The sequence below is a fragment of the Staurois parvus genome, unplaced genomic scaffold (assembly GCF_062004578.1).
Source record: "Staurois parvus isolate SC_StPar_1 unplaced genomic scaffold, SC_StPar_1.0 ptg000057l, whole genome shotgun sequence".
In the NCBI taxonomy this organism is placed as follows: Eukaryota; Metazoa; Chordata; class Amphibia; order Anura; family Ranidae; genus Staurois; species Staurois parvus.
This window is the reverse complement of record NW_028317853.1, coordinates 1,778,696-1,800,590: the sequence shown is the minus strand read 5'-3', so window position 1 is coordinate 1,800,590 and position 21,895 is coordinate 1,778,696. Positions and strand designations below refer to the sequence as shown.

At 40.8% G+C, this 21,895-nt stretch overlaps 1 protein-coding gene across 10 annotated transcripts in view; it reads left to right on the top strand.

The window, feature by feature from the left end:
- The window catches only part of AGRN (agrin), a 653,845-nt gene that overhangs the window by 242,176 nt on the left and 389,774 nt on the right, over nt 1–21,895 (top strand). The window contains exon 1 of one of the 10 annotated variants that reach the window (XM_089668398.1): nt 14,335–16,053. The exons of 8 other annotated variants lie outside the window; for them this stretch is intronic. In XM_089668398.1, coding sequence (XP_089524524.1) covers nt 15,891–16,053 — 163 coding nt within the window. In that variant the 5' untranslated portion in view covers nt 14,335–15,890. Of the gene's footprint in view, nt 1–14,334; nt 16,054–21,895 lie in introns of those variants that run through there. One more of the 10 variants, XM_089668400.1, reaches the window with a different exon arrangement.

Below are 21,895 nucleotides of genomic sequence, written 5' to 3'. Positions count from 1 at the left end.
TTCTCACTACTTGACCTTTGTGTGGCAATAAAAAATCTTTTGCATCTTCCAAGTGTTAGGAGTAAAAATAGTAGGCATTCAATGGTTGTATAAGGCCTCTTGCCGATGGCCTAATAATTTACTGCTGTTTACATGTAGGATCTTGGAGACAGAGGCTGCCAGAACAATCCTTAATAAAAAATGTCATGTTCCATAAAGATCTTGTGTATACATGCGTACAGGCACGTATATGTACAAACGCATATAATTCTTCTTCATCCTCTTCTAGCTGCCAGTGGTTCCATTTATACGAATGTCGTCATATGTACTTGTTCATGCAAGCGTATATGCTTAAATTACTGCTCTGAAACGTAAAATTGCCTTTCTTTTTTTTTCTACATGGCTACATATGCATTTTTTTTGCCAATGTGCAAGAGGTTGCAGGATTCACTCCAGCCTATACTTTGTAGAACAATGAGAGTCATGAGTCCTTTGGTGTAATTCATTACCAGCTGTGCACATCTGAATCTTGCAGCTTTTGCCACTTTTTCTTCATTGAATGGGGTGTTGGTGGGCAGCGGTGTTCACATTTTGCCAGATTTCTGGGCTCTAAAGGGCCATTATTGGGTATTCAGGTTCTTGGTTTTAAACAACTCCAGTGCAGCTTTGTCTGTGTGTTTAGGGTTATTGTTCATCTGGAAGGTGAAGCTTTACTCCAGTATAGACAATTATGGTTCTTCAGCTGTCATTGTAGTCTGGTGTGACTTCCATTTTTCATAAAGGATCATGTTTGGGGAATATTTATGAAACATCTGCCTCTGAATCTTTAATGGCGTAATTGAAGGTATCGTTTTATAAAGGTGACAAATGTCCAGTGAATGGCGTGTACAGTAAGCTAAATTGGCTGCTTTAATAAGTTGGAACTCTCCATAGTGCTGAAACTGTGTTTTTACATAGCAGCAGCACTGCTGGATAATTTTTAATGTTGGAATATTTTAACGTAACCCAAATAAAAATAAAGTACATCTAATCTAATTTCCAGTGTTGCTCTACAACACCCTGCTAGTTATAGTATATAGTCCTATATTTTTCATACCCAGAAGTACGAGATATTTCTCCTTGTTCCTGATGGCCATATAGAGCTGTTAGGCTACTTTCACACTGAGGAGTTTAAGCATTTTTGCGTTAAAAAAAGCGCCTGAAGAGCTCAAGAAAGCTGCTTCCCTATGTATGTGAATGGATATCTGTATGTTTTCACACTGAGGCATTGCGTTTGCAGTGCGGTGTTTGGGGAGTTAAATAAAAAAAACAAAAACGCCTCTTGCCATTGAAATTAATGGAAAACGCCTCAAAGACACCTCTGAGAAGCGGTTTTGGTGCAGTTTTAAGACATGTGTCCTTTAAAAAACGCGGCAAAATGTGGTAAGAATGCCTATGCGTTTTTTTGGGGGATCAGCGTGAAAGTAGCCTTAGAGAGTGAAGGGCAGATGAATATGTGCAGCTGGAGAGGGGGCAATTTATTTAATCTTTTACTTTGCATGGGCATAGCATAGGTAAACTTTAGGGGTACGGGGAACTCTGGTGAAATAGTTGCCTCCAGTTATCAGATTCCAAACAATTGTATCTTTCTTTGCAGGAAGGGTTAGTCCTTCAGTGCAGAGGATTCCAGTACAGGAGGGGGAAGAATATGAAAACATGATTTTAAGGTTACATGGTAAAGGTTAAGGGATAAAGGTACAGGGAAAGTTATTGTAAAAAGGATCTTAAGGTAAGACATCCTCCAGTGATGTTAGCTACTCTGGGGAGGTTCCATGCTTCTATCACTGCATAAAAGTCAGGTGTACATAGGTACACATACATAGAGCTGGGCATAGGCATATTACTCTCAACGGATACAAAAATCTTAACATAGGCATATAAATATCTTGTATAGAGTAGGGATTTTATTGTCCATAATTACATATAATTTCATATCTAGTCATCATACCAAGTATAAGGTTGTCAGTCATCATACCAAGTACTTGGAGATGGCAGTAGGGATGTGAAAATATTATCATGGGCAAGGAGTACATAGTGCTGAAAATACTGCGGTTTCTATCTACAGTGAGTACTTGGAGACAGGAGAAAGTATGTGAGTATATGGAGCTAGGAGTGAAGATATTACTATGGGCACAGAATACATAGGGCTGAGAGTACTGAGGTTCTCATCCATAGTGAGTACTTGGAGGTGAGAGAAAGTATGTGAGTATATGGAGCTAGAAATTAAGATATTATCATTGATAAGGCATCCATAGTGCGGAAAATACTGAAGTTTCCGTCCACAGTGAGTACTTGAAGATGCGCGAAAGCATGCTAGTATATAGAACTAGAAATGAAGGTATTATCATGGGCTAGGCATACATAGTGTGGAAAATACTGAGGTTTCCATCCATAGTGAGTACTTGGAGGTGAGAGAGAGTATGTGAGCATATGGAGCTAGGAGTGAAGATATTATCATGGGCAAGGGTACATAGCGTGGAAAATATTGAGGTTCCCATCCCTAGTGAGTACTTGGAGATGAGAGAAGGTATGTGAATTTATGGAGACAGGAGTGAAGATATTATCATGGGCAAGGAGTACATAGTGCGGAAAATATTATGGTTCCCATTCCTAGTGAGTTCTTGGAGATGAGAGAAGGTATGTGAGTTTATGGAGATAGGAGTGAAGATATCATCATGGGCAAGGAGTACATAGCGCAGAAAATATTGAGGTTCCCATACCTAGTGAGTACTTGGAGATGAGAGAAGGTATGTGAGTTTATGCAGATAGGAGTGAAGATATTATCATGGGCAAGGAGTACATAGCACGGAAAATATTGAGGTTCCCATCCCTATTGAGTACTTGGAGATGAGAGAAGGTATGTGAGTTTATGGAGCTAGGAGTGAAGATATCATCATGGGCAAAGAGTACATAGCGCAGAAAATATTGAGGTTCCCATCCCTAGTAAGTACTTGGAGATGAGAGAAGGTATGCGAGTTTATGGAGCTAGGAGGGAAGATATTATCATCAGCAAGGAATACATAGGGTTGGGAGGACTGAGGTTCCCATCCATAGTGAGTACTTGGAGAAGGGATGCAAGTGTATGGAGCTAGAGAGATTTCTAACTGGCAGGGGAGCTGGGTGTGGGAAAGCTGTCCACCACCATTACATGGGTTTGGATGAGGCCATTAATGTTCACAGTGAGTACTGTAAATTGAAAACATAGATTATAACTGATCATAGGTTGTGTACCCTGTAATTCAATAAGGCAATACCTACCCTCACTTCCAAAATGTACCCTTATAGGTGTTGTATAGATAATTATCGATTATAGACAGGAGAAAGGACAGCTGCAAAAAATTTTGGCAACAAGAGTGCTATCTAGCTACACAGAGAGTTGCCTATTGGCAGCACAATTATGTATCCTGGCTCTCCATGTATTAGAACTAATGTAACAAGTCATACTTATAGACTGCAGATGCTGAACAGAAATGTTTTCTCGTCCCTGGGGACAAACCGAGTGACCAATGCTTACACTGGTCTGCATTCTCAGCATACGAGGGGGCACATACCAATGTGCCCTTAATTGGGGGGGGGGAGTGGGTCAAATGTATATTTCTTGATAACGTAAAGTGGAGGAAGGTGTAAACCTACAAATAATATTATGGATTATTTGCCAATGCTTAGAGTTTATGGTGAAAATGTACATGAGATGTCAGATCCTCCCTTACCATGGTACTTAATCAGGTAGGAAAGGCTGTTTGCTTAACATCCATTCTGCTAGATTTTTGGATCCTTCTAAGATTCCTTCTTTTATCACGTAACGGATTTTGGCAAACGTTATAAAGGTCTGACAGCTGATCATCAGCTCCTGTGTGATGTGTTTCTGTGAGATTTGTTCCTCACTTGAAAGTGTCCAGTAAAATCAGAAAAGTATTAACCCTTTGTGAGGCTCCGCTTAGCAGCAGCACCGTGTGCGTCTTTCTGCCGCGAGGTTTTGATCTCATGTATTGCAGTAAAGACAGCTATTAACCTCAATCCAGTAGGCTGACCGGGTAGAATGTATATACCGGAAGCAGAGTATTGCTCATGCCTCTCAGATACTGAATGAAGCAGCGCTACCTTTGGCTCCATTTTATAAGAACGTCTGGGGGTGTTCATCAGGATCTGTTTATGTATGTGTGTAATGAGTGACATCTCACTGTATGCACACAGCATTTAACAAACACGTAGGTGTATACATGTATGGGGGAAAACTGCGTAAACATCCAGCCGAAAGTGCATTGCATAAATATGTAAACACATGAAAATAAGACATGCATAATCACTTGGGCTGATAATGTTAAAAAACGAAAATGAAGATTTCTAATACCGTGAACTGCCAGTTTGATGCATTTTAATTTTTTGGTCTCTTACGTTTTTAATTTAATATATGCAGGTAAATATACATGAATATAATTAGATTTGCTTTGGCTGTTTTTTGTTCTAGAGACCCTTGCTTAACCCATAAATTCACTAATCTTTTAAAAAATCAAACTTTTTAAACCAAAAAGCTTTTGATCATGGATGTTTGATGTAAAAAAAAGGGGGAGACAGAGCAAACTGAACACTTTAGAACGCTTAGCAGAGTTCCCTATAATGAGGTAGTCTGCTATTTTCAGGGAACCTCTGTACTTTTGTACCGAACAGCAGACCTGCTCTGAACAAGTTCAGATTTTAACAGCAAAACTTTAAGCATGTGCAACTTAAAAGTGTGCTTAACAATACCTGCTGTGTTATAGGGGATCTCTAGAAATGTTAATTATGCCTAAGAAGTATCAAACCCTAAAATCTACCTTTTTGTCTTGAATTCCTCCTGAAAAATATCAGTGTACTTCCTGGTAGGTGCCTATAGACTCATAGCTGTATATTTGCAGTGTGAGACATAAGGCACTGCTGCCTCTGACTCCTAGTCTCATGTCATTTGGAGTGAGATTTGGTATTGTGCTGCTCACTGTTGTCCTTGCTGGAGGCTCAGACATGAGGATGCAATGCCCTTCTTTTAGCTTGATGGCCACCCACCATACAGAGACACAGTATAGAGCAAGGCATGGTAAATTTGTAATGGGGGAAAGGGAGTCAATAGGCAATACTGGTCCTTTTCCCTCTGCCTACCTCTTTGGACACAGCATTCAGAATTCAGTACCACTTTAAAGCTGCTCTCCAAGCAAAGGCCTTTTAAAACCATTATTTAATTATATAAAAATCATTAAATGTACAGCTGGCATAGGTGGCTAAAATATTCCTTTACATTCACGATTAAAAATTCTCTGTACACGAAGAGCTGAAGAGCGAGGGCCGGGACTGCGAGATCTGTTGCAGAGTGCTCAGGGTTAAAGGTACATTTCAGTCAAAGTTTAAAATGGAGCTCTGAAGTACAGACAAGTAGCACAGCCTACCTGGTCAGTACTGAAGTTTTTCATCCAAGAATTGCTGTAGTTCACCTTTGTTCGTAGTTTAATGATCAAGAAACCCCTGCTTTTAATGCATGAGATCTAATGTCAGGCATACCTTTTTGTAGACGTATTGCTGCTGACTTTCATATACAGAAATCTAGGTGTAAAAAAAGTCAATGTTAAGAAGCTTCTCAGAGCCAACAGTCAAATTCAAGTAAGCAGAGAGATATAGTTTAACACAACACAGACTTCAGGAAGTACACTCCCATTCACCCTGTAATAAACTGTGTATAATCTGGTTTCCATAAATTGCGCAGAAATCAGGTTAAAGGAGAAGTAAAGGCATATAAATACAACATATCCGTACACACCTCCATGCTGCAGCATCTGCGTGAAGCTGCAGCTTTTCCATCCCAAGCCCTGATCGTATGAATGCTGATTGCTCTACTCTTAGTCTGCTGTGAATGGTGAACAGTGACTGTCATTCACTGTTGTCTGCTCTGCAATGCTCACTGGGTAAAGGACAGGTGTGGCTGAGAGGCAGAGCAGCTGTCAATCTGGCAGCCAAGTGGATCCCGACAATATTGTTGGTATCCTTCCCAAGCCTGATGCAGCTCTGCCCCGTCAGTTGATGGCAGGAATTATTAGCTTACTAGTTAATTTCACGTATAGGGAATTGTTCTTTGTCGAAAATGCTTCATACAATTAAGTTAAAAAGTCACACCCTAAATTTTATAAACTTGCTTATGTGTGATTATTTGGGTAAGACAGAGATCCCAAACTGACCCTCATTTGGAACCTAATCATTCTGTCCATCTTTCCTCCTCAGCTGTCCCCTTTTTTTGGTCTAGTGATGTGTAGACCCTGAAATGTACTATTTAACTGCCAAAAGTGTTATACTCCACCAAATTTGCCATCCAACCTCTTAAGTAGGCCATAGACAAGTACGAAACTAAATCAACTGGAACTAAATCAACACACAATTTTTGTGTTGTAATCAAAAGTGCCTGATTCAACCTGCTGGACCTTGTTTTGAAAAACAAAACAATTGATGGCACAATTGTATGCACCATTTTCTTTTTTCCATTGACAGAACATTTGGTTTTCAGCTCATCTATGACCTGCCTAACTGTTGCTCATTGCAAAGTATATTCTTCTTAATCCACGTAACTGAGGTTGTGATAGGGGAATACTTTGTGCTGAAAAGAGTCCCTCTTTCTCATCTGGCCATGGGGAGGTGACCAAAGAAGCAGAACTTCAGCACCAATGATAGAAAATTACCATGCAATTATGATTTTGGTGTCGGTGGTACTATTTAAAAAATATAAAGGATGTTTGCAGCCATAGCACTATGTGAAAGCCCAACCCTCCCCAGCCCAGACCCCTGCTTGCATTTATTATCGTTAAATTATTTTTGCAATACTTACATTCTTCAGATGTCTTCAGGCTTTCACATAATGTGCAAAGTCCTCTCTACCTCTTCTCCAGCACTGGGGGGGGTCTCAGTGGCACAGAGAATGTTGTTGAGATGATGTCCAATGCCTTTCTTGGCATCATTGTACTTTGAGTGCAGGGTGTCAAACCCCCCCCCACCCCCCATCCCAACCCATAAGACGTGCCTGTGACACTGGTGTCATCTTGTGGTGGAAAGTAACCACTGTGGGGAACAGCTCAGGAGTAAAGGTCAGTATTGCAGTCAGAGCTGCCTTTTATATCTACAGTGGCTAGGGCATTCATTTAAAATATTTAAGCTGGCGGAGGGCTTGAAGACATATAAAAATCTAGATCCTGAGATCAATTTGTTTGGTTTTGAAGTATCATTTAAAGTTGCCATTGTGCCATTTGAAATTATGAGATGGAGTGCTTTTATACACAACACAAGACTTCAAGCAGGCTGCAATATCATTACAATCTTCAATATTATAGGGAGTATTAATATACAGTATATTATACATTTTTGTTCCTAATGAACACTTCCCAGCAGGTGTAGCGCTATCATTCATAGGAGTTTATACTTACATGAACTCCCTTTTGTATAATAGCCGTAAATACTGATCTGCTGCACCTGCTAAAAATACAAATTGCCTATAAACAGAATATAAAATGTTCTGTTCCATATCTTTAGTGGTCCAGCAGTGTTAGCTACAAATCCCATTATCCTGCCTGGGAGTAATGGGATATTTTAATTCTTTCAGAACGCTAAAATGACAGGACCTGTCATTCCCTGACACATACAGTTACGTGTGTATATAAACTGGAAGTTTGACAGCTTTTGAGTGATTTTGAGATTAAAATGAGATTTCCAGTAGGTTCATTGTTGCCAACTGTACCCTGTGTCTCCTTACCATAATAGAAGGAAGTGCAAATCCTGAGTAAGCAGCAGGAGTTTGCTTGGAGTCCTTTCACACTATAACAACCTCCCCCACTCGCAGCATTAACTCCACTGGTGACAGTGAAGTGTATCACACTTTGAAACACACAGTTTTCACAGAAGCTGGCTGATAATGAAAGGGTGGCTGGTACAGAATGTTGCAAGAGTCATGCACATAGATAGCGGGTAATGAGCTCCATTGTGTGCCTGTATGTATTCCATCTCTTTCTCAAACCCCCAACATACGGAGGATTGTGATTTTTGTATGAAAAGCTGACTCTGGGTTTGTTTGGGATGAATATATTACAGAGTTGAGATTAGCCTCTGTTAAGGTGATTGTACACTTATCTTTCCCATTTAATTGCGCGTTCATGTTCATGAGTCTGAGATGAGGAGGAAGGAACTCTTATTTGACTAATAATAGGGTTGTATCGTGTTTGATTTTGCTTCATTATAAGTTATGTTTGTATTAAAGGAGTTTGTAGAGCTTCATGAGTCCAGAACAAAACACAAACTCAATATTCCCCACGTGCACGTTCTTGAAAATGGCTATTCGGTATTTCTGGGGGCTGTAGTGACTACAGGCTGGGAACCATAGACCATCCAAGTGAAGAAATGTCACCAGCACACCAAGGTTTCCTCAAAATGGGTCCAAAGCTTCATTTTCTTGGTCACATGGTAAACACAAGGTCTTTTGTTTACCATTTAACCACCAAAATAAATCTTTGGACCCATTTTGAGGAAACCTTGGTGTGCTGGTGACATTTCTTCACTTGGATGGTCTATGGTTCCCAGCCTGTAGTCACTACAGCACCCAGAAATACAGAATAGCCATTTTCAAGAACGTGTACGTGGGGAATATTGCGTTTGTGTTGTGTTCTCGACTCATGAAGCTCTACAAACTCCTTTAATACAAACATAACTTATAATGAAGCAAAATCAAACATGATACAACCCTATTATTAGTCAAATAAGAGTTTCTTCACTCAACACACCACAAACTGAATGTTCAGCTCTTCACCTTTGTTGAGATGCTATTGATTGTGTCTAAAGCAAGCTGTAGCTTTATGAGGGATTAATAAGAGATGTGATAAAAACATAAATGATATAAAATCATTCATAGGAGTTTGAAAGAAACCCTAAAAAAACTGTAAATGTTTTGTTTTTTATTATCCAATTGTATGGTGAATGTGCTGTTCTTGAAGATACAAATTACAAATAAAGCTTTGAAAGCATACAACAGTCGCAGCTTACTGTATGTACAGCCATTTTTATAAACCTGTCCAGTAGTAGTAGTATTATAACCGTACAACTGAAGTTGTACAGTGCATGGTACCTTCAAATTATGTTTTCATATTGGATCAAGCTGTAGTGTATAAATAAGAAACAATATGAATTAAAAACAAAATACAATAATCTGAGAAACAATAACTAAAAAAAAAAAAAGAGGAAATGCTGTGTCCTACAATAAAATGCTCACATGAAGGCTCAGCGTACTGTCCGTTTCTAGGCACTGCAGCCAAGTTGCAGTGAATAGAGATGAGCAAAATGTGATTTTGTCATTTCAATAAAGTTAGAAGAAAAGAAAAGGTGCTATGCCCTTCCCAGATCTTACTCTGACAGCTACCCACACAGTAAAACTGCTAAAGAAAGGCTGAGGTATCAAAGTGTTAAGTTGACCATACACTGTATTTTGTTTGGTTCCTAGTAAACCTGCCAAAATATATTGGTTTTACGTCCTGTTGGCACTAGCCAGCCAGCTGTCAAAATGTAATATCCACAGTGGGAGATTCGTCCATCTACACTATTAGGCATTGATGGAGGAATCTGTGAGGCCAGGCATGGATGGATTGAGTCCCTGCTGAAGCAGCCAAGATTTGATCCATGTATGGACAGACTGGTTGTACTGAAGTTGAGCCATCAATCGACTTCAGAACAACCAGCCTGTCAGATTTTTTGCTTGTGATTACTGCTGGGGGCTCTAGCTGCTAGCAGTAATCATTGTGTTCAGTAGTGCTGTGGGACGGATTCCCCCATCAACACTGGCTGTGTTCTTTAGTTTTTCTAAGGGTTGAGTGACAGCACATCAGTGTTGACAGTGACACTAGAACACAATGGAAATCAACTAGTGAGCATTGAAGCGCTTCTGGAAACACTTTCAATTGCTCAGGTGTGAATGAAGGCTAAAAGTGGTAGAGTTGTACAGTTCATTGTACCATCAAATTATATTTCCTTATCATTGGTAGAAACATCTTATTGTGTCCCAGGAAATTTTTTTGTGTGGGAGCTATTCTCAATACCTGATTATAGAAAATTATGGTGTACTTTGATAAAATGAGAGATTCTACTGGAAACTCGGAATTAACCCAAAACCAGGTGTTGATGGACAATCAGAATACAGCATGCCAGATAATTTCATCCAGAACTTAACTAGTAATGTAATTGGCTGAACTGCATGTCAAACCCAAGTATCTGTTTTAAGTATATCCATTCACCATTTAAATAAACCATCAGAACTCTGTAGTGAAGTATAGAAACGTGTAAATAATTATATATCATGAATGGACATTATAGCATTCCTAATTAGAATATCTTGACACTACTGAATTGGTCCTAAAACCTGCAGTACACAGTGAGGTGGTTTGGTTGTGAATATTTCTTTGTAATCCATCATTTCACACTTATACTTACAGAAGCCTCACATTTAGTTTTGGGTTAAACATCCCATAACTTCCCCAGATACCTTGTTAGCACACTTAAAAGTGATATTAAACCCCCAAACAAAAAGTAATATGTTGTGGCTTTCCAATCCTTATAGTGGTCATAAAGCTTAAATATTTTTTACTTTACTGCATTCCCCTGTTATACTTACCTAAGCCCAGTCTCATTCCACTGCTGTGCCCATCTGCAGTGGCTTTCTTTTCTTATCCCTGTTCTCACAGGCTTTGCTGAGAGAAACGGAAGCCATTGGCTCCCACTGCTCTCAGTCAAATCCTGTGACTAGGGAGCGGTAGACAGGGCCGAGCCTCACTGTGTCTATAGATGCAGGCAGCACAGCTTGGGATCAAGCCTGCAGGTGTGCCGCCATAGAAAGGGGCTTCCTATGGTGGCTCACCAGGAAGAGGAGGAGCCAAGACCATCAGTGGGGGATCTGAGAAGGGGAGGATTGGGGACGCTTTTTGTAATAGCATTGCACAGAGCAGGTAAGTACTATATAACATGTTTGTTATTTTAAAAGAAAAAAAATGTTGACTTTACAAACTCTTTAAATGTGATGGCTATGTTCGTTTTCTTTCTTTATTTTTACCTGGTGATCCAACCGGTAACACAGCTCCTGACTTTCTGATTTGAATAGAGGCACAGATAATAAAGACACAACTGCCATACTGTCACATTGCTGCTTTACATGCAGGAGTACATATATAATCAGTACTAGACAGTTGGGGTCTTCCACACAGCTAACTTAGGGCTCTATCTATCGTAGTTGTATCAGAACACGCACCAGCCACTATGCTTACTTTCCGATCCTTTTTCCACATTAAATATAATTAGAGGGGAAATGGTTGCATGAGCTATTGAGACTAGTCACCAAACTCAGGGTAGCTCAATAAATATGAAATCATAAAGCATTTAGCATGCTACATCTCTTAGGACCATCTTGTTTCTATTTCTCCTAATGATTTTTTTTTTCACATTTAACCCACTAATCAAATGATTAATCTGTAATCCCAAATGTATTGCTGCCTCACCTCAGCTAGATCTGGTATAAAAGGGATAAAAATGCAATCTGGAAATCTATATATTTGCCAGAATCTGTAGGCTATAAATTTCACTGATCGGATGGTTCTCTCCAACCTGATAGATCAATCAATTTTCCAAGCAATTTACTTGGCTAAATATGATTGATTTCTATCATCCGCTGCATGTGTGCAAAACAATTGGACAAGTAGTGAGATTGTAATGGACGAATGTTGAGTGTGTCTTGTTGTCTGAAGAAAGAATTGTCTGTATTAACCATTAAAAAATGAAAAACTACATATTTTTTTTGATCTTCCAGTGTAGGATTTGGTCACTATGGACAACTGAGTCACATCTTGTAGACAATTTTATACCTGCTTTCTATGCATGGCCCAATGTGTTGACCTCAGTCCAAAATATTTTTCTACATTTTGAATTGTCAGGTAGATTAATAAATATACAACTGCCTGACACAGACAGTTTTCCAACAAGTAACAACATTTTTCGACTTGACTAACGAGTTGTTTGCTCCAGATATGCTGGTGGATTTGGCTACATTGACAGTTTTTGGTAAATTGACCTGCATCTAATTTAGTAACATGGGGCCTAAATTCAAAATGCATAACTCCATCACACTAATTGCTAAAGGAGTTGGGAATAGTCACTTCAATGATCCAGTTAAAACGCAACCACACTGTATCTGAGCAAAAGTGCTATTTATTATTTTTCAATATTCAAAGCAAACTCTCCCATCCATCCATGCCTCCATGCTTTATTTTGCTGAACAGTCACTTAGAAAAACACCCCCCTAGCATATCTGGTAGTGGCCATCTTGAGTAAGGGCAGATTCCTGGAATCCATCTGTCCTTAGCTCAAACATGTAGGCAGGAGGGTGTGCTTTGCAAAGAAAACCCCTCCTCCCCTCCCGAAGACTCCTGTGATGTATGACAAAATTTGCCTAGTCATGGAAACTAGGAGGTAACTAATAAAATAAAAAAAAAAAAACAGTTTAAAACATGTAAATATACTTTCCTATCTATTCACTAATGCTAGCAGCATAAGGATTCAAAATAGCCAATTTTTATTGAGAAAGTCAAGTTCCGCTTTAAGTGCAGATAAAACACTTAAACAGGAATTTATTTTTCATATGATTGGATGATTACAGTAAATCTTCTCAGCTCCTTTATGCCTGCGTATATTCAGCCTTGTGCCAGTTTGAGTCATAGCTGAACCCTAAATGGCAAATAAAAGAGAAGTTTATCTTTGGGGTGTAACATGAAACATGGTCACAGTCAGCAGCCCCACCCCAAACGTCCCTCCATGCAAAATCCAGAGGTTGCTTTCCTCTCAGGCTCCTGTCATTTTTTACATTCTGCACAGCAGTCCGTAGCTATGCCCTCACAGCTGTGTTATTCATTTACAAGAATCTGTGAATATAAAAAATACATGTCCCATCTGCCACCGCGGCAGAGGGACTGTTAGTTCCCAATGGAGCACAAGTGCAGTGATGCCACTTCACTTGTAGTCCATTTATATTTCCTCCAGCCATGTAACTGAAGGTCCATAGTGAGGTGCGGACCTGTCGCTGAAGAATTAGTCTGTAGAAGCCTTGAGTATTGCACCAGTGACCTACTGATTGAGGTTGCAATGCTTTGCAGTCTCCAATGCAAAAAAAAAAAACAAAACATTTTTTTAATAAATATTTTTATTAATCAATGTGGGTGTATTTATTTTTACAAAAGGTGAAACTAGCCTTTAAGGTTTACAGCCTCCCGTTTTTCTTCATATCATGTCCTTGATGAAATGGATGTTTTAACAGTACTTGTGGCTGTATATTAAAAGCTGACACATAGGAAGGATTAAATATTTGGGCAGCACAGTGGCTAAATGCTTAGCACTTCCGCCTGGCCGTACTAGGGTCGTCGGTTCGAATCCCAGCCACGGCATCACCTGCCTGGAGTTTGCATGTTCTCCCTGTGCCTGCGTGGGTTTCCTCTAGGTACTCCGGTTTCCTCCCACACTGCAAAGACATGCTGGTAGGTGAACTGGATCCTGTCTAAATTGGCCCTAGCATGTGTATGTATGAATGTGAGTTATGGACCTTAGATTGTACACCCCTTGAGGGTTAGGGACTGATGTGAATGTACAATATATATGTCAAGCTCTGCGTAAATTGACGGCGCTATATAAGTACCTGAAATAAATAAATAGTAACTTGAAACAAGGCCAAGTAAATGAGGAAGAAAAAAAACAAAAAGCCTTAAAAAAAAAAAAAAAACATGTCATATGAGGAAGAACTGCCAGTGTAAGCCAAAAGCTAAAATTGTGGGCTCAGTCATTAAATAATTCATGCTATATGGATAATTATAACATTTTGCCTATGGGGATAAAGTTTTTTCTGCCCCGAAGGAGTGTTGGGTCCATGATTGCAGTTAAAGGTATGGTTGGTTGTGAAAAGAGCTGTGTGTGTGTTTGTACGGGCATCCCAGTTAATAGGCTGGTGGAGTTTTCACATGTCATTCTGTAGAGCTTGCTACATTTGCATGTTTCACACTAGGAGATAGATCTATGGCTGGAGCACGTTGTGTGAGTAAGAGAAAGCATTGGAGAGCCGATGCCCCCCCTCCGCCCCTGTCACATAACAGCTCAGCCCCCTCCCCGTCTTTGCTTTTGTATGCACATACAGGGACCCTGAGGAGGCTGCAATGAGAATTCCCTAAAGCATTTATTCTTTGTCTAGTGCTGTGTGTCAGGCTGTCTCTTTATCTCCATCTTCCACAGTCTTCTTACCTAGTAAAGAGAGCCGGAGCTCTGTCCAGCAAAGGGTAAACTCTCAAACCAACAGGAGTCCCCTAACACGCTCAGCGCTGGAGGGAGGCAGCTGTAGATCTGTCAGACTTCAGGAATCTGGCCACTTTCCATATTTGTGCACTTTGCTGGCAGCCTAAGAATGACTTAAGCATCCTGCAATCCTTTCTGGATACAGAGAATAGGGTCAGTTTTCAAAGTCCCTAGAAGCCGTCCTTTTCTGGAAAGAGGGCAAGTGGATTAACAGTGGGTCGTTGTGATGAAGAAGAGTCCGCAAGCACAGAGCTAAGGGAGGAAGACTGCAGGTGAGAGCCTATTTACCTACAGAGAAACTTGCCTGTGCATTCACGTCACACTGCTGTCCTGGGCTTCTGTTTAGCTGCAAGCGCTGGTCTTCTATCACACATGCCTCCAATGAGACTCTAGTTATCTGCCAGCCCTCCCCCACAGTCTATTGCCCCTCGCCCCTTTCTCTCTTAATTTTCAGTGCCTGCCTGGCTGATGAATGGATGAGCGTTCTTTTGCAAGGACCATCGTTTGATGAGCCCCGGGAGCCTGAACTCTTCTTTTTTTTTTTTTCCTCTTCTTCGTCTTCTCCCGTAGGCAGAATTGTGTGGTGGTTGTTAAGCCGCCTGAGAAGACCACTGAAGAACGCAGTGACGAAACTGTATGCTGGTGTTAAAAGAAGTGAGGGTGACACTTGGTGAGGGAGAGAGAGGGGGTGGGCGTCTCTGCCTATATCGGAGAGGACGCAAATGGGGGGAGTGAAATAAAGTGGCAGTATATTTCATCGGAAGACGGATGCCACTTCTCTATTGCTGAGAAAATGGAGTGTCTGCGAGTCCGTTAGAAACAAAGCAGAAGTGATGGAAAGGAACTTTCACCTAACAAAGAGAAAAGGACTTTTTAATCCCTTAACGAGGCTAAGCACACAAAGTTTAAGCCTTAATGTCCTAATGCTATGATGTTCCAGCAGTAGGTGGAAATCTCACTGTCTTGTCACAGAGTGCAACACTAAGGTAAATTCTGACACCTCGGATTCTTCTGTTACATCTTTCAGTGGATTTTTGTTTTCTATTCAGCAGGAGCTTGTATTTATACCTGTGATGCAAGATTGCAGAACTTCAAGAGGGACTTTAAATTCTTTAAATGTTCCTGGATCTATAGAAACATGGTACCTGTATAGTCTGTTCTTCTCGACTTCATGGATGTTTACATAAGATAGAGCTGCCATTGGATATACAGTGTGTCTTTCTACCTATCTCTCTGGAATGGGATTATTGAACTCCACAAAGTCCAACGTGTTGGAGAACCACTTATGCTTGAGACTTGGGGTTTGCCAGGAGATATTGCATTGCTCCTGACCAGATGTTGACCTTAGCCCGATTCTACCATGGTGTCCTAAATGTTAAAGGTTTACAGGCTCTTTTTTTTTTATAACAATACAATAGAAATTTAAAAGACTGTAAGGATAAGGATGTAAACCTGAATTGGAAGGTTGCTTTGTGGAGACTGCAGAGAGCCCCTACAGAGACTTTGCCATGACTGGGTGTCACTATCCTGCTCCAGCTTCTGAGCGGGACCGGATCTATCAACATAAAGTCTCTCTGGTGGTTCGTTACTTCATGATCCCATGTAACATATGCCTCATCCTACTTGCCACTTCAACGCTTGGATTTGCAGTGCTTCTATTCCTCAATAACTGTAGGTGTGGCTATTGCCAGAATCCCATCACCCTTCCTCTTAGCTGTCAAGCATTGTGTAATAGAGCTTGGTGTGGGAGTGAATGTGGACAATGCTCAAGGGTCAGATAAATCATTGCTCATTCATTGCTTGTGTGATTGTCCTGGAAACAATTCACAGTATGTGTGTGAGTATGTGCATAGATGTATGAACCCTTCTCTCATTAAAGCCATCTATTTTTTTCCAAGTGACATGATTTGAGCTTTGCATGGGAGGTGCTTAGACCCTTGGTTTACTGACCTAGTTTCTATCGCCTGGTATACCACGAGATCTTGGAAGCATTCAATTAACAGAATCCTCGTTAGCCTGCTCTCTCTTGGTATAGCCTTTGAGGAATGCAAATCTGGATAAATAGATCTCTTACAAGAACTGTGACAAAGTCCCCATGTTAAACTGTACTCCATGGTCTCTGTTGTATTAGATCTGTTTATCCAGACAGCCACATGTATTGCCTTCTACCAAGATATGTTTGCAGTGTGTGGGTCTTTCCATCAGAAAACTCTTGATATCATGAATTTTATAGCACAGTCCAGTGGGCAGCCAAAGAACATGAACCTGACCAAGTATATTATATTAATGTGTCTAGAGGTTGGAGTTGCCTTTTTACAGTACTTCATCTTAATGTCCGTGGACCTGTTAAAAGCTAGGACAAAGAGCAGAGATGTGCTGTTATTCTGATAACCAATAAAAAATTTAGCTTTAATGGGTTAGTTTTAAAGCTCACCTGTCATTGGTTGCTCATGGTTACTGCACATCATCCATATTTACTTATTACATCTGCATAATGTGTTAAGAAAAAAAGATAACCTTAATTGATCACATATTTTAGGTATAACTGTAGTGTGAACTTTTCTACTAATTATATCAGCGTATTGTTAGGTATAAGAATTACCCATATGCTTTTTTTTCAGAATTTGATCAATTGCTGAAATCACAAACTTGTGGGATATTATTGGCAGTCCCCTTTCTGAGATCAGTGCTTTAAGCTTTCTTCGGTTATCATTTTTGGATCTATTCTTTGAGCAGATGAAGGAGAATCAGAATATCTGATTTTTGGGAATAAACTGTTTCCTTACTCACAGTTTGTCCAGCATGGAGCCAAGTGTCATTATGACAAGCGCACCATATCCTTTGTTCACCATAGGTCTCATGTGCTGTTACACACTCTTACCAGCAGAGGTCTCCAGTCACTGTGTGTGTGTGTGTGTGTGTGTGTAAACAGGGGCGGACTGACCATTCGAGCACTCGGGCACTGCCCGAGGGCCCAGGGTCAGAAAGGGGCCCCATGAAATGCCCCTGGTACCTTTTTATAGGCGTTTTTGGGTGTGCTTTGAGTGTGGGCATAGACGCAGGGGCCCCATGATCCCCTGTTGCCCGGGGGCCCCATGAGTTGTCAGACCGCCCCTGTGTGTGTATATGTGTGTGTGACTTGATTTGTTAAACATCCGGTCCAAGAGAGATTTTTGCTGGTGTAGTTGTGAAGGATGTTAATTTTTCTGCACTCTACCCCACTCCTAAAAGAAAAATAGCATACTTTTATGAAGCGAAATCCGTGCTGCTATTCCTTATTGGAAACTTGTTAATTGCCTAATTTACAGCAGTCATAATAATCTGAATATATTTCATAAAGGATGTAATTTCATGGTGTTTATGATTGTCTGTCCTGCAGAAAAAGGTTTACTCTAATCTTGAACTTTATCTTCTTCCATTAGTGCTGTCTTTTAGGGATTCACAAGAGAGCTTTTATAAGCCTTTCTCTGTACATTAGGGTAAATAACACAAGTATCTGAGTAATTAGACTAAAGGGTTCATCATCGCTGGTCCACAAGCTTTCCATCCGTGTGTGTTTTAAGGATTTCCCAGTGTGGCAGCAGGATTAGTAAATACTGGTTATGTAAAGGAATAAAATTTACTTGGGCATTACTATATTCTGAGCAAAGAACATGCTCAAACACTACCGAAACTTAATGAAACCCAGGCTCTATATTAACATTAACGAGCTTATTGAGTAAAACAGAACAAGGAGCGGTGATGCTGTGCTAAGATTTGTAACCTAGGTCAACCAATTAGATTTCAGATTACTATAGTGAGATGGGAAATGAGAAAGTCTAATTGTTTGCTCCATCTTACTACACATTGCAGCATGCTTTCTATTTTATTAAAGCCCACCTCCATCCATTGGATAGGACAGGTACTAGGTTTTCTGTCAAGTTTTTGCTCTTGTCCATGTACCCATTCCTCCTTATTTGGGAGATTGTCCCTTACTTCCTGCCCAGTGAGATGGGAAATCTTGAAAGTGGGAACTACACTTTTGTAGCAGATTGGCAAAGAGTTAAATCTTTTGTCCCTTTTGTATTGCTCTTTATGTCTTTTTTTGCCTGGTGACACCTTTTCCCATCATGTCCTATATCACGTGAGTGGACATCTACATGGCAGAAGCCCTAAAAATCTGAAGGATGTTTTAGCTTTTCCCCACTCTATCCAGAATGGAAAATAACCTCTACTACAGCCTTTCCCAAACTTTTTACCCCAGAGGAACCCATTAAATATTTTTTAGGTCTCAGGGAGCCCTTGCTTAAATAAATATACCTACAGTCTGGCATCATCACTAAATTGTAGGACGTTTTATTTAAAAGAATAAAGAGAATGCAATGCCTAGCATACTTGATGCCATGGGCAGATAATTTTATTCTACACCCTTCTTTTTAGTAAAAATATTGAAATGTAACGAATAATAATTACAGAAAAGAAATGCAAACAGAAACATTTATGGTGGCTCCTAACTTTAATATTCGTAGTAGTCAGTATAGAAGTGCCCCCTTGCATTGCATTGTTGGTCATTGTTGGTTTGAGATCAATTCACCAATGCTCAAGGAAGCCTTTGCAATTTTAGGAGGAGCTCTAGAGTTCTACTTAACCCTGGTGAAGAAAGGCTACATGTACTGAACATAATAATTGTGCTCCACAGTGCTTTACAGACTGCCAGCCTCTTTTCTTCTATACTTCAACCTCATAATCTGAACAACATGATGCATGTTCAGAGAAAAGAATGGCCCACAAGGTGCATGCACGGTGGGGAGTATGGGCGCAATCGCTTCCACTGAATGTGCAGTGCACACAGTTTGGAGAAGAGGGTTGGAGTTCAGGGGATAAAGGACCCAGTGCGAGGTAGGGTTGTTATGTGTAATGGTGAGGAGTAAGAGAATTGGGAACAGGCTAAGTGTTAAACATGTACAGTACTGGATATTTAGCCTTCTCAGAAAAATGGGTCAGCAGTGGCAGCGAATGTATATCTCTCATGAAAGTTGTACTTTAAGGAGCAATTCTAGTTAGCAATTGAAACCAATAAGTAATCTATGAAGGATATCCACAAATACTGTAACTGCTAAAATGAAAAAGTTCACTAAGCCCTGTTCACACTGAATGCAACTTTGAAACTGCTCTACTTCACTTAAATTTCAAAGCTGCCGATCAATACGATTTGTACCTCCGATTACACTGCAGTTTGCGATTTCATTTAACAGTCAATGCAATTCGCAATGAAATTGGAAAAAAGTAGTACATGAACTATATTTGAAATCACACTACTTTAAATCGCACTGATTAATACAGTGCCATAGAAAGACGTTAGATGCAATTTCAGGTCCGATTTGTAAATCGCATGTCACACCTGAAGGCACACCGGTGTGAAGCAGGGCTTAGTCTAACTCAAAAGAAACCAGAAACCCTTTCTAAAGCCTGCCATAGATGGTTCGATTCTCCCTGCTGAACTGGCCAAGAATCAAACCATCTATGAGCAGACAGATTATACACAATTCGATTGTTGTCCAACTAGCCTGTCAGATTTTTTGTGTGCTTTTTGCCACTGGCTGTAGCCACTAGCAATGATCACTGTTCTCTCAACAGGGACAGCTGCATTCCTGCTGGGAGAACACACTGGCTCCGCGGGAGGGATTCCCCCATCAACACTAACTGTGTTGATGGGGGAATTGAGCGATTTTCTTTTGCAGTACAATTGCATTGGTTATGGCTGGCTTTAGAGTAACATGGAGGCTGCCACTTATGGCCTTCAAATAATAGGTGATTGCTTGTCATGGCATCTCTCTTACTTCAGTACTTTGAGTTACTGACCCAGGTGGATGCAGGTAAGGACTTCTGACTTTATGCTGACTTTCCTAATCTACATACTTATTCTGGGCCAGCAACTCAGAAAGCCAGTGGCTAGTGTAACAGCATATATGTTTTCGGGAAAAGAGAATGGTTCAGCAGTACTTCACAGGACATGCAGGAACTTTTGTAATGAGTCCAGTTACATACCTTTTGCTACATTGTTTAAACCTTGATGAAGGGGGTGTTGGCCTTTGAAATGCTTTGTTTACTTTTGTTTCCCTATTGCTACTTGATATTGACTTTTGAGATAACTGCTTGGTGCTCGTTTTGACTTGTTTGCACCTGAACTTGATTAGTTATCAGTCTTTTGCAGACTCCAGTAAAGCAGAACTCAGATTGTGAAAAGGAGAAACAGCACAAGGAGCCAGTAATCTGTGCTCCAGTGTTAAGAAGGAGCATGTTGACAGGAGGAGAGAGCAGAGTGAGCATAGCATGCATAGTGACTAAGTGAAGAGCTTTCCACTTGCTCTCCAGTCACAGGCTGGAGAGGGATAAGGCCTTAAGCAGAGAATAACCATGTGGTCTTCCATGACAAACAGGGCTGTGAAATGTTGCAGAATTGTGTAAATCTCTCAAGTTATAATAAAAGTTTAGTCAAATCCTAGCTATACTTAAACCTGCTCCCACCCCTAAGCCTATTCTAACTACCCTGTAGAGCAGGAGTCCCCAAACTGTTTAAACCAAGGGCCAGTTTACTGTCCTTCGGACTTTAGGGGGCAAGGCTGTGGCCAGTGGGAGCAAACAATTCCCCATCGTTGGTGTCAGTGGAAGGAATAGTGCCCCATCATTGGGGTCAGTGGGAGGAATAGTGCCCTATTGTCCGTGTCAATGGCAGGAACTATGCCTTACTGTTGCTGTCAGTGGGAGAATAGTGCCCCAAGGGCCAGATAAAAGCAAGCAAAGGGCTGTAGTTTGGAGACCCTTGGCGTAGAGGAAAGATGGGTATGCCTAATTATGCTAAGAGTGCTGCGGTCACGTGATCTCTCCAGTGGACAGATTCAGTGAAGAGGAGAGATCACTGCCAATGACTGCAGAGTTGTGATATCACCCATAGGCTTACTATGGGGTGTAACGGAAACAGACCCAGACTGCACTTGGGTATTTCCGTTAGACTCTCGCTTCCCTGTCCGAACACCGACCACGGACACCACCGCTGACCAAACAGGACGAGACAGCACCAGGCTTCTTAAGACAGGAAGTGAACTGCTTTATTTTAACATAGATACAAGATATATACACAGGGAACTACACACCCATGCAGGAAACACATCAATGGGATACACCATGTGGCAATACAGGAACACATACATCCCATAACAGTTTGCTGGCAAGCAAGACACAATAGAACAATGGAACAGCCACCTGGCAGTAAACAATAAACAACCCCACACCCACCTATACATGTCTACACAATAGCAGGACAGACCAGCCTGTACCCTAACAGGCACAGGGTGGCTTACACATAAGAGGGATATGGGGAGCTGAGACAGGGGTCTCCCCACCTCTCCAAAGGGGCTTGTGTTCCATGGGCCCCCCACCCAAAGTCACTCCTGTCACAAATCTCCGCTTTCGGCAGGAGACTAACGCAGGAGTAAATCCCAGACGGATGGACTCCAAAGTTTGTCTGTACAAC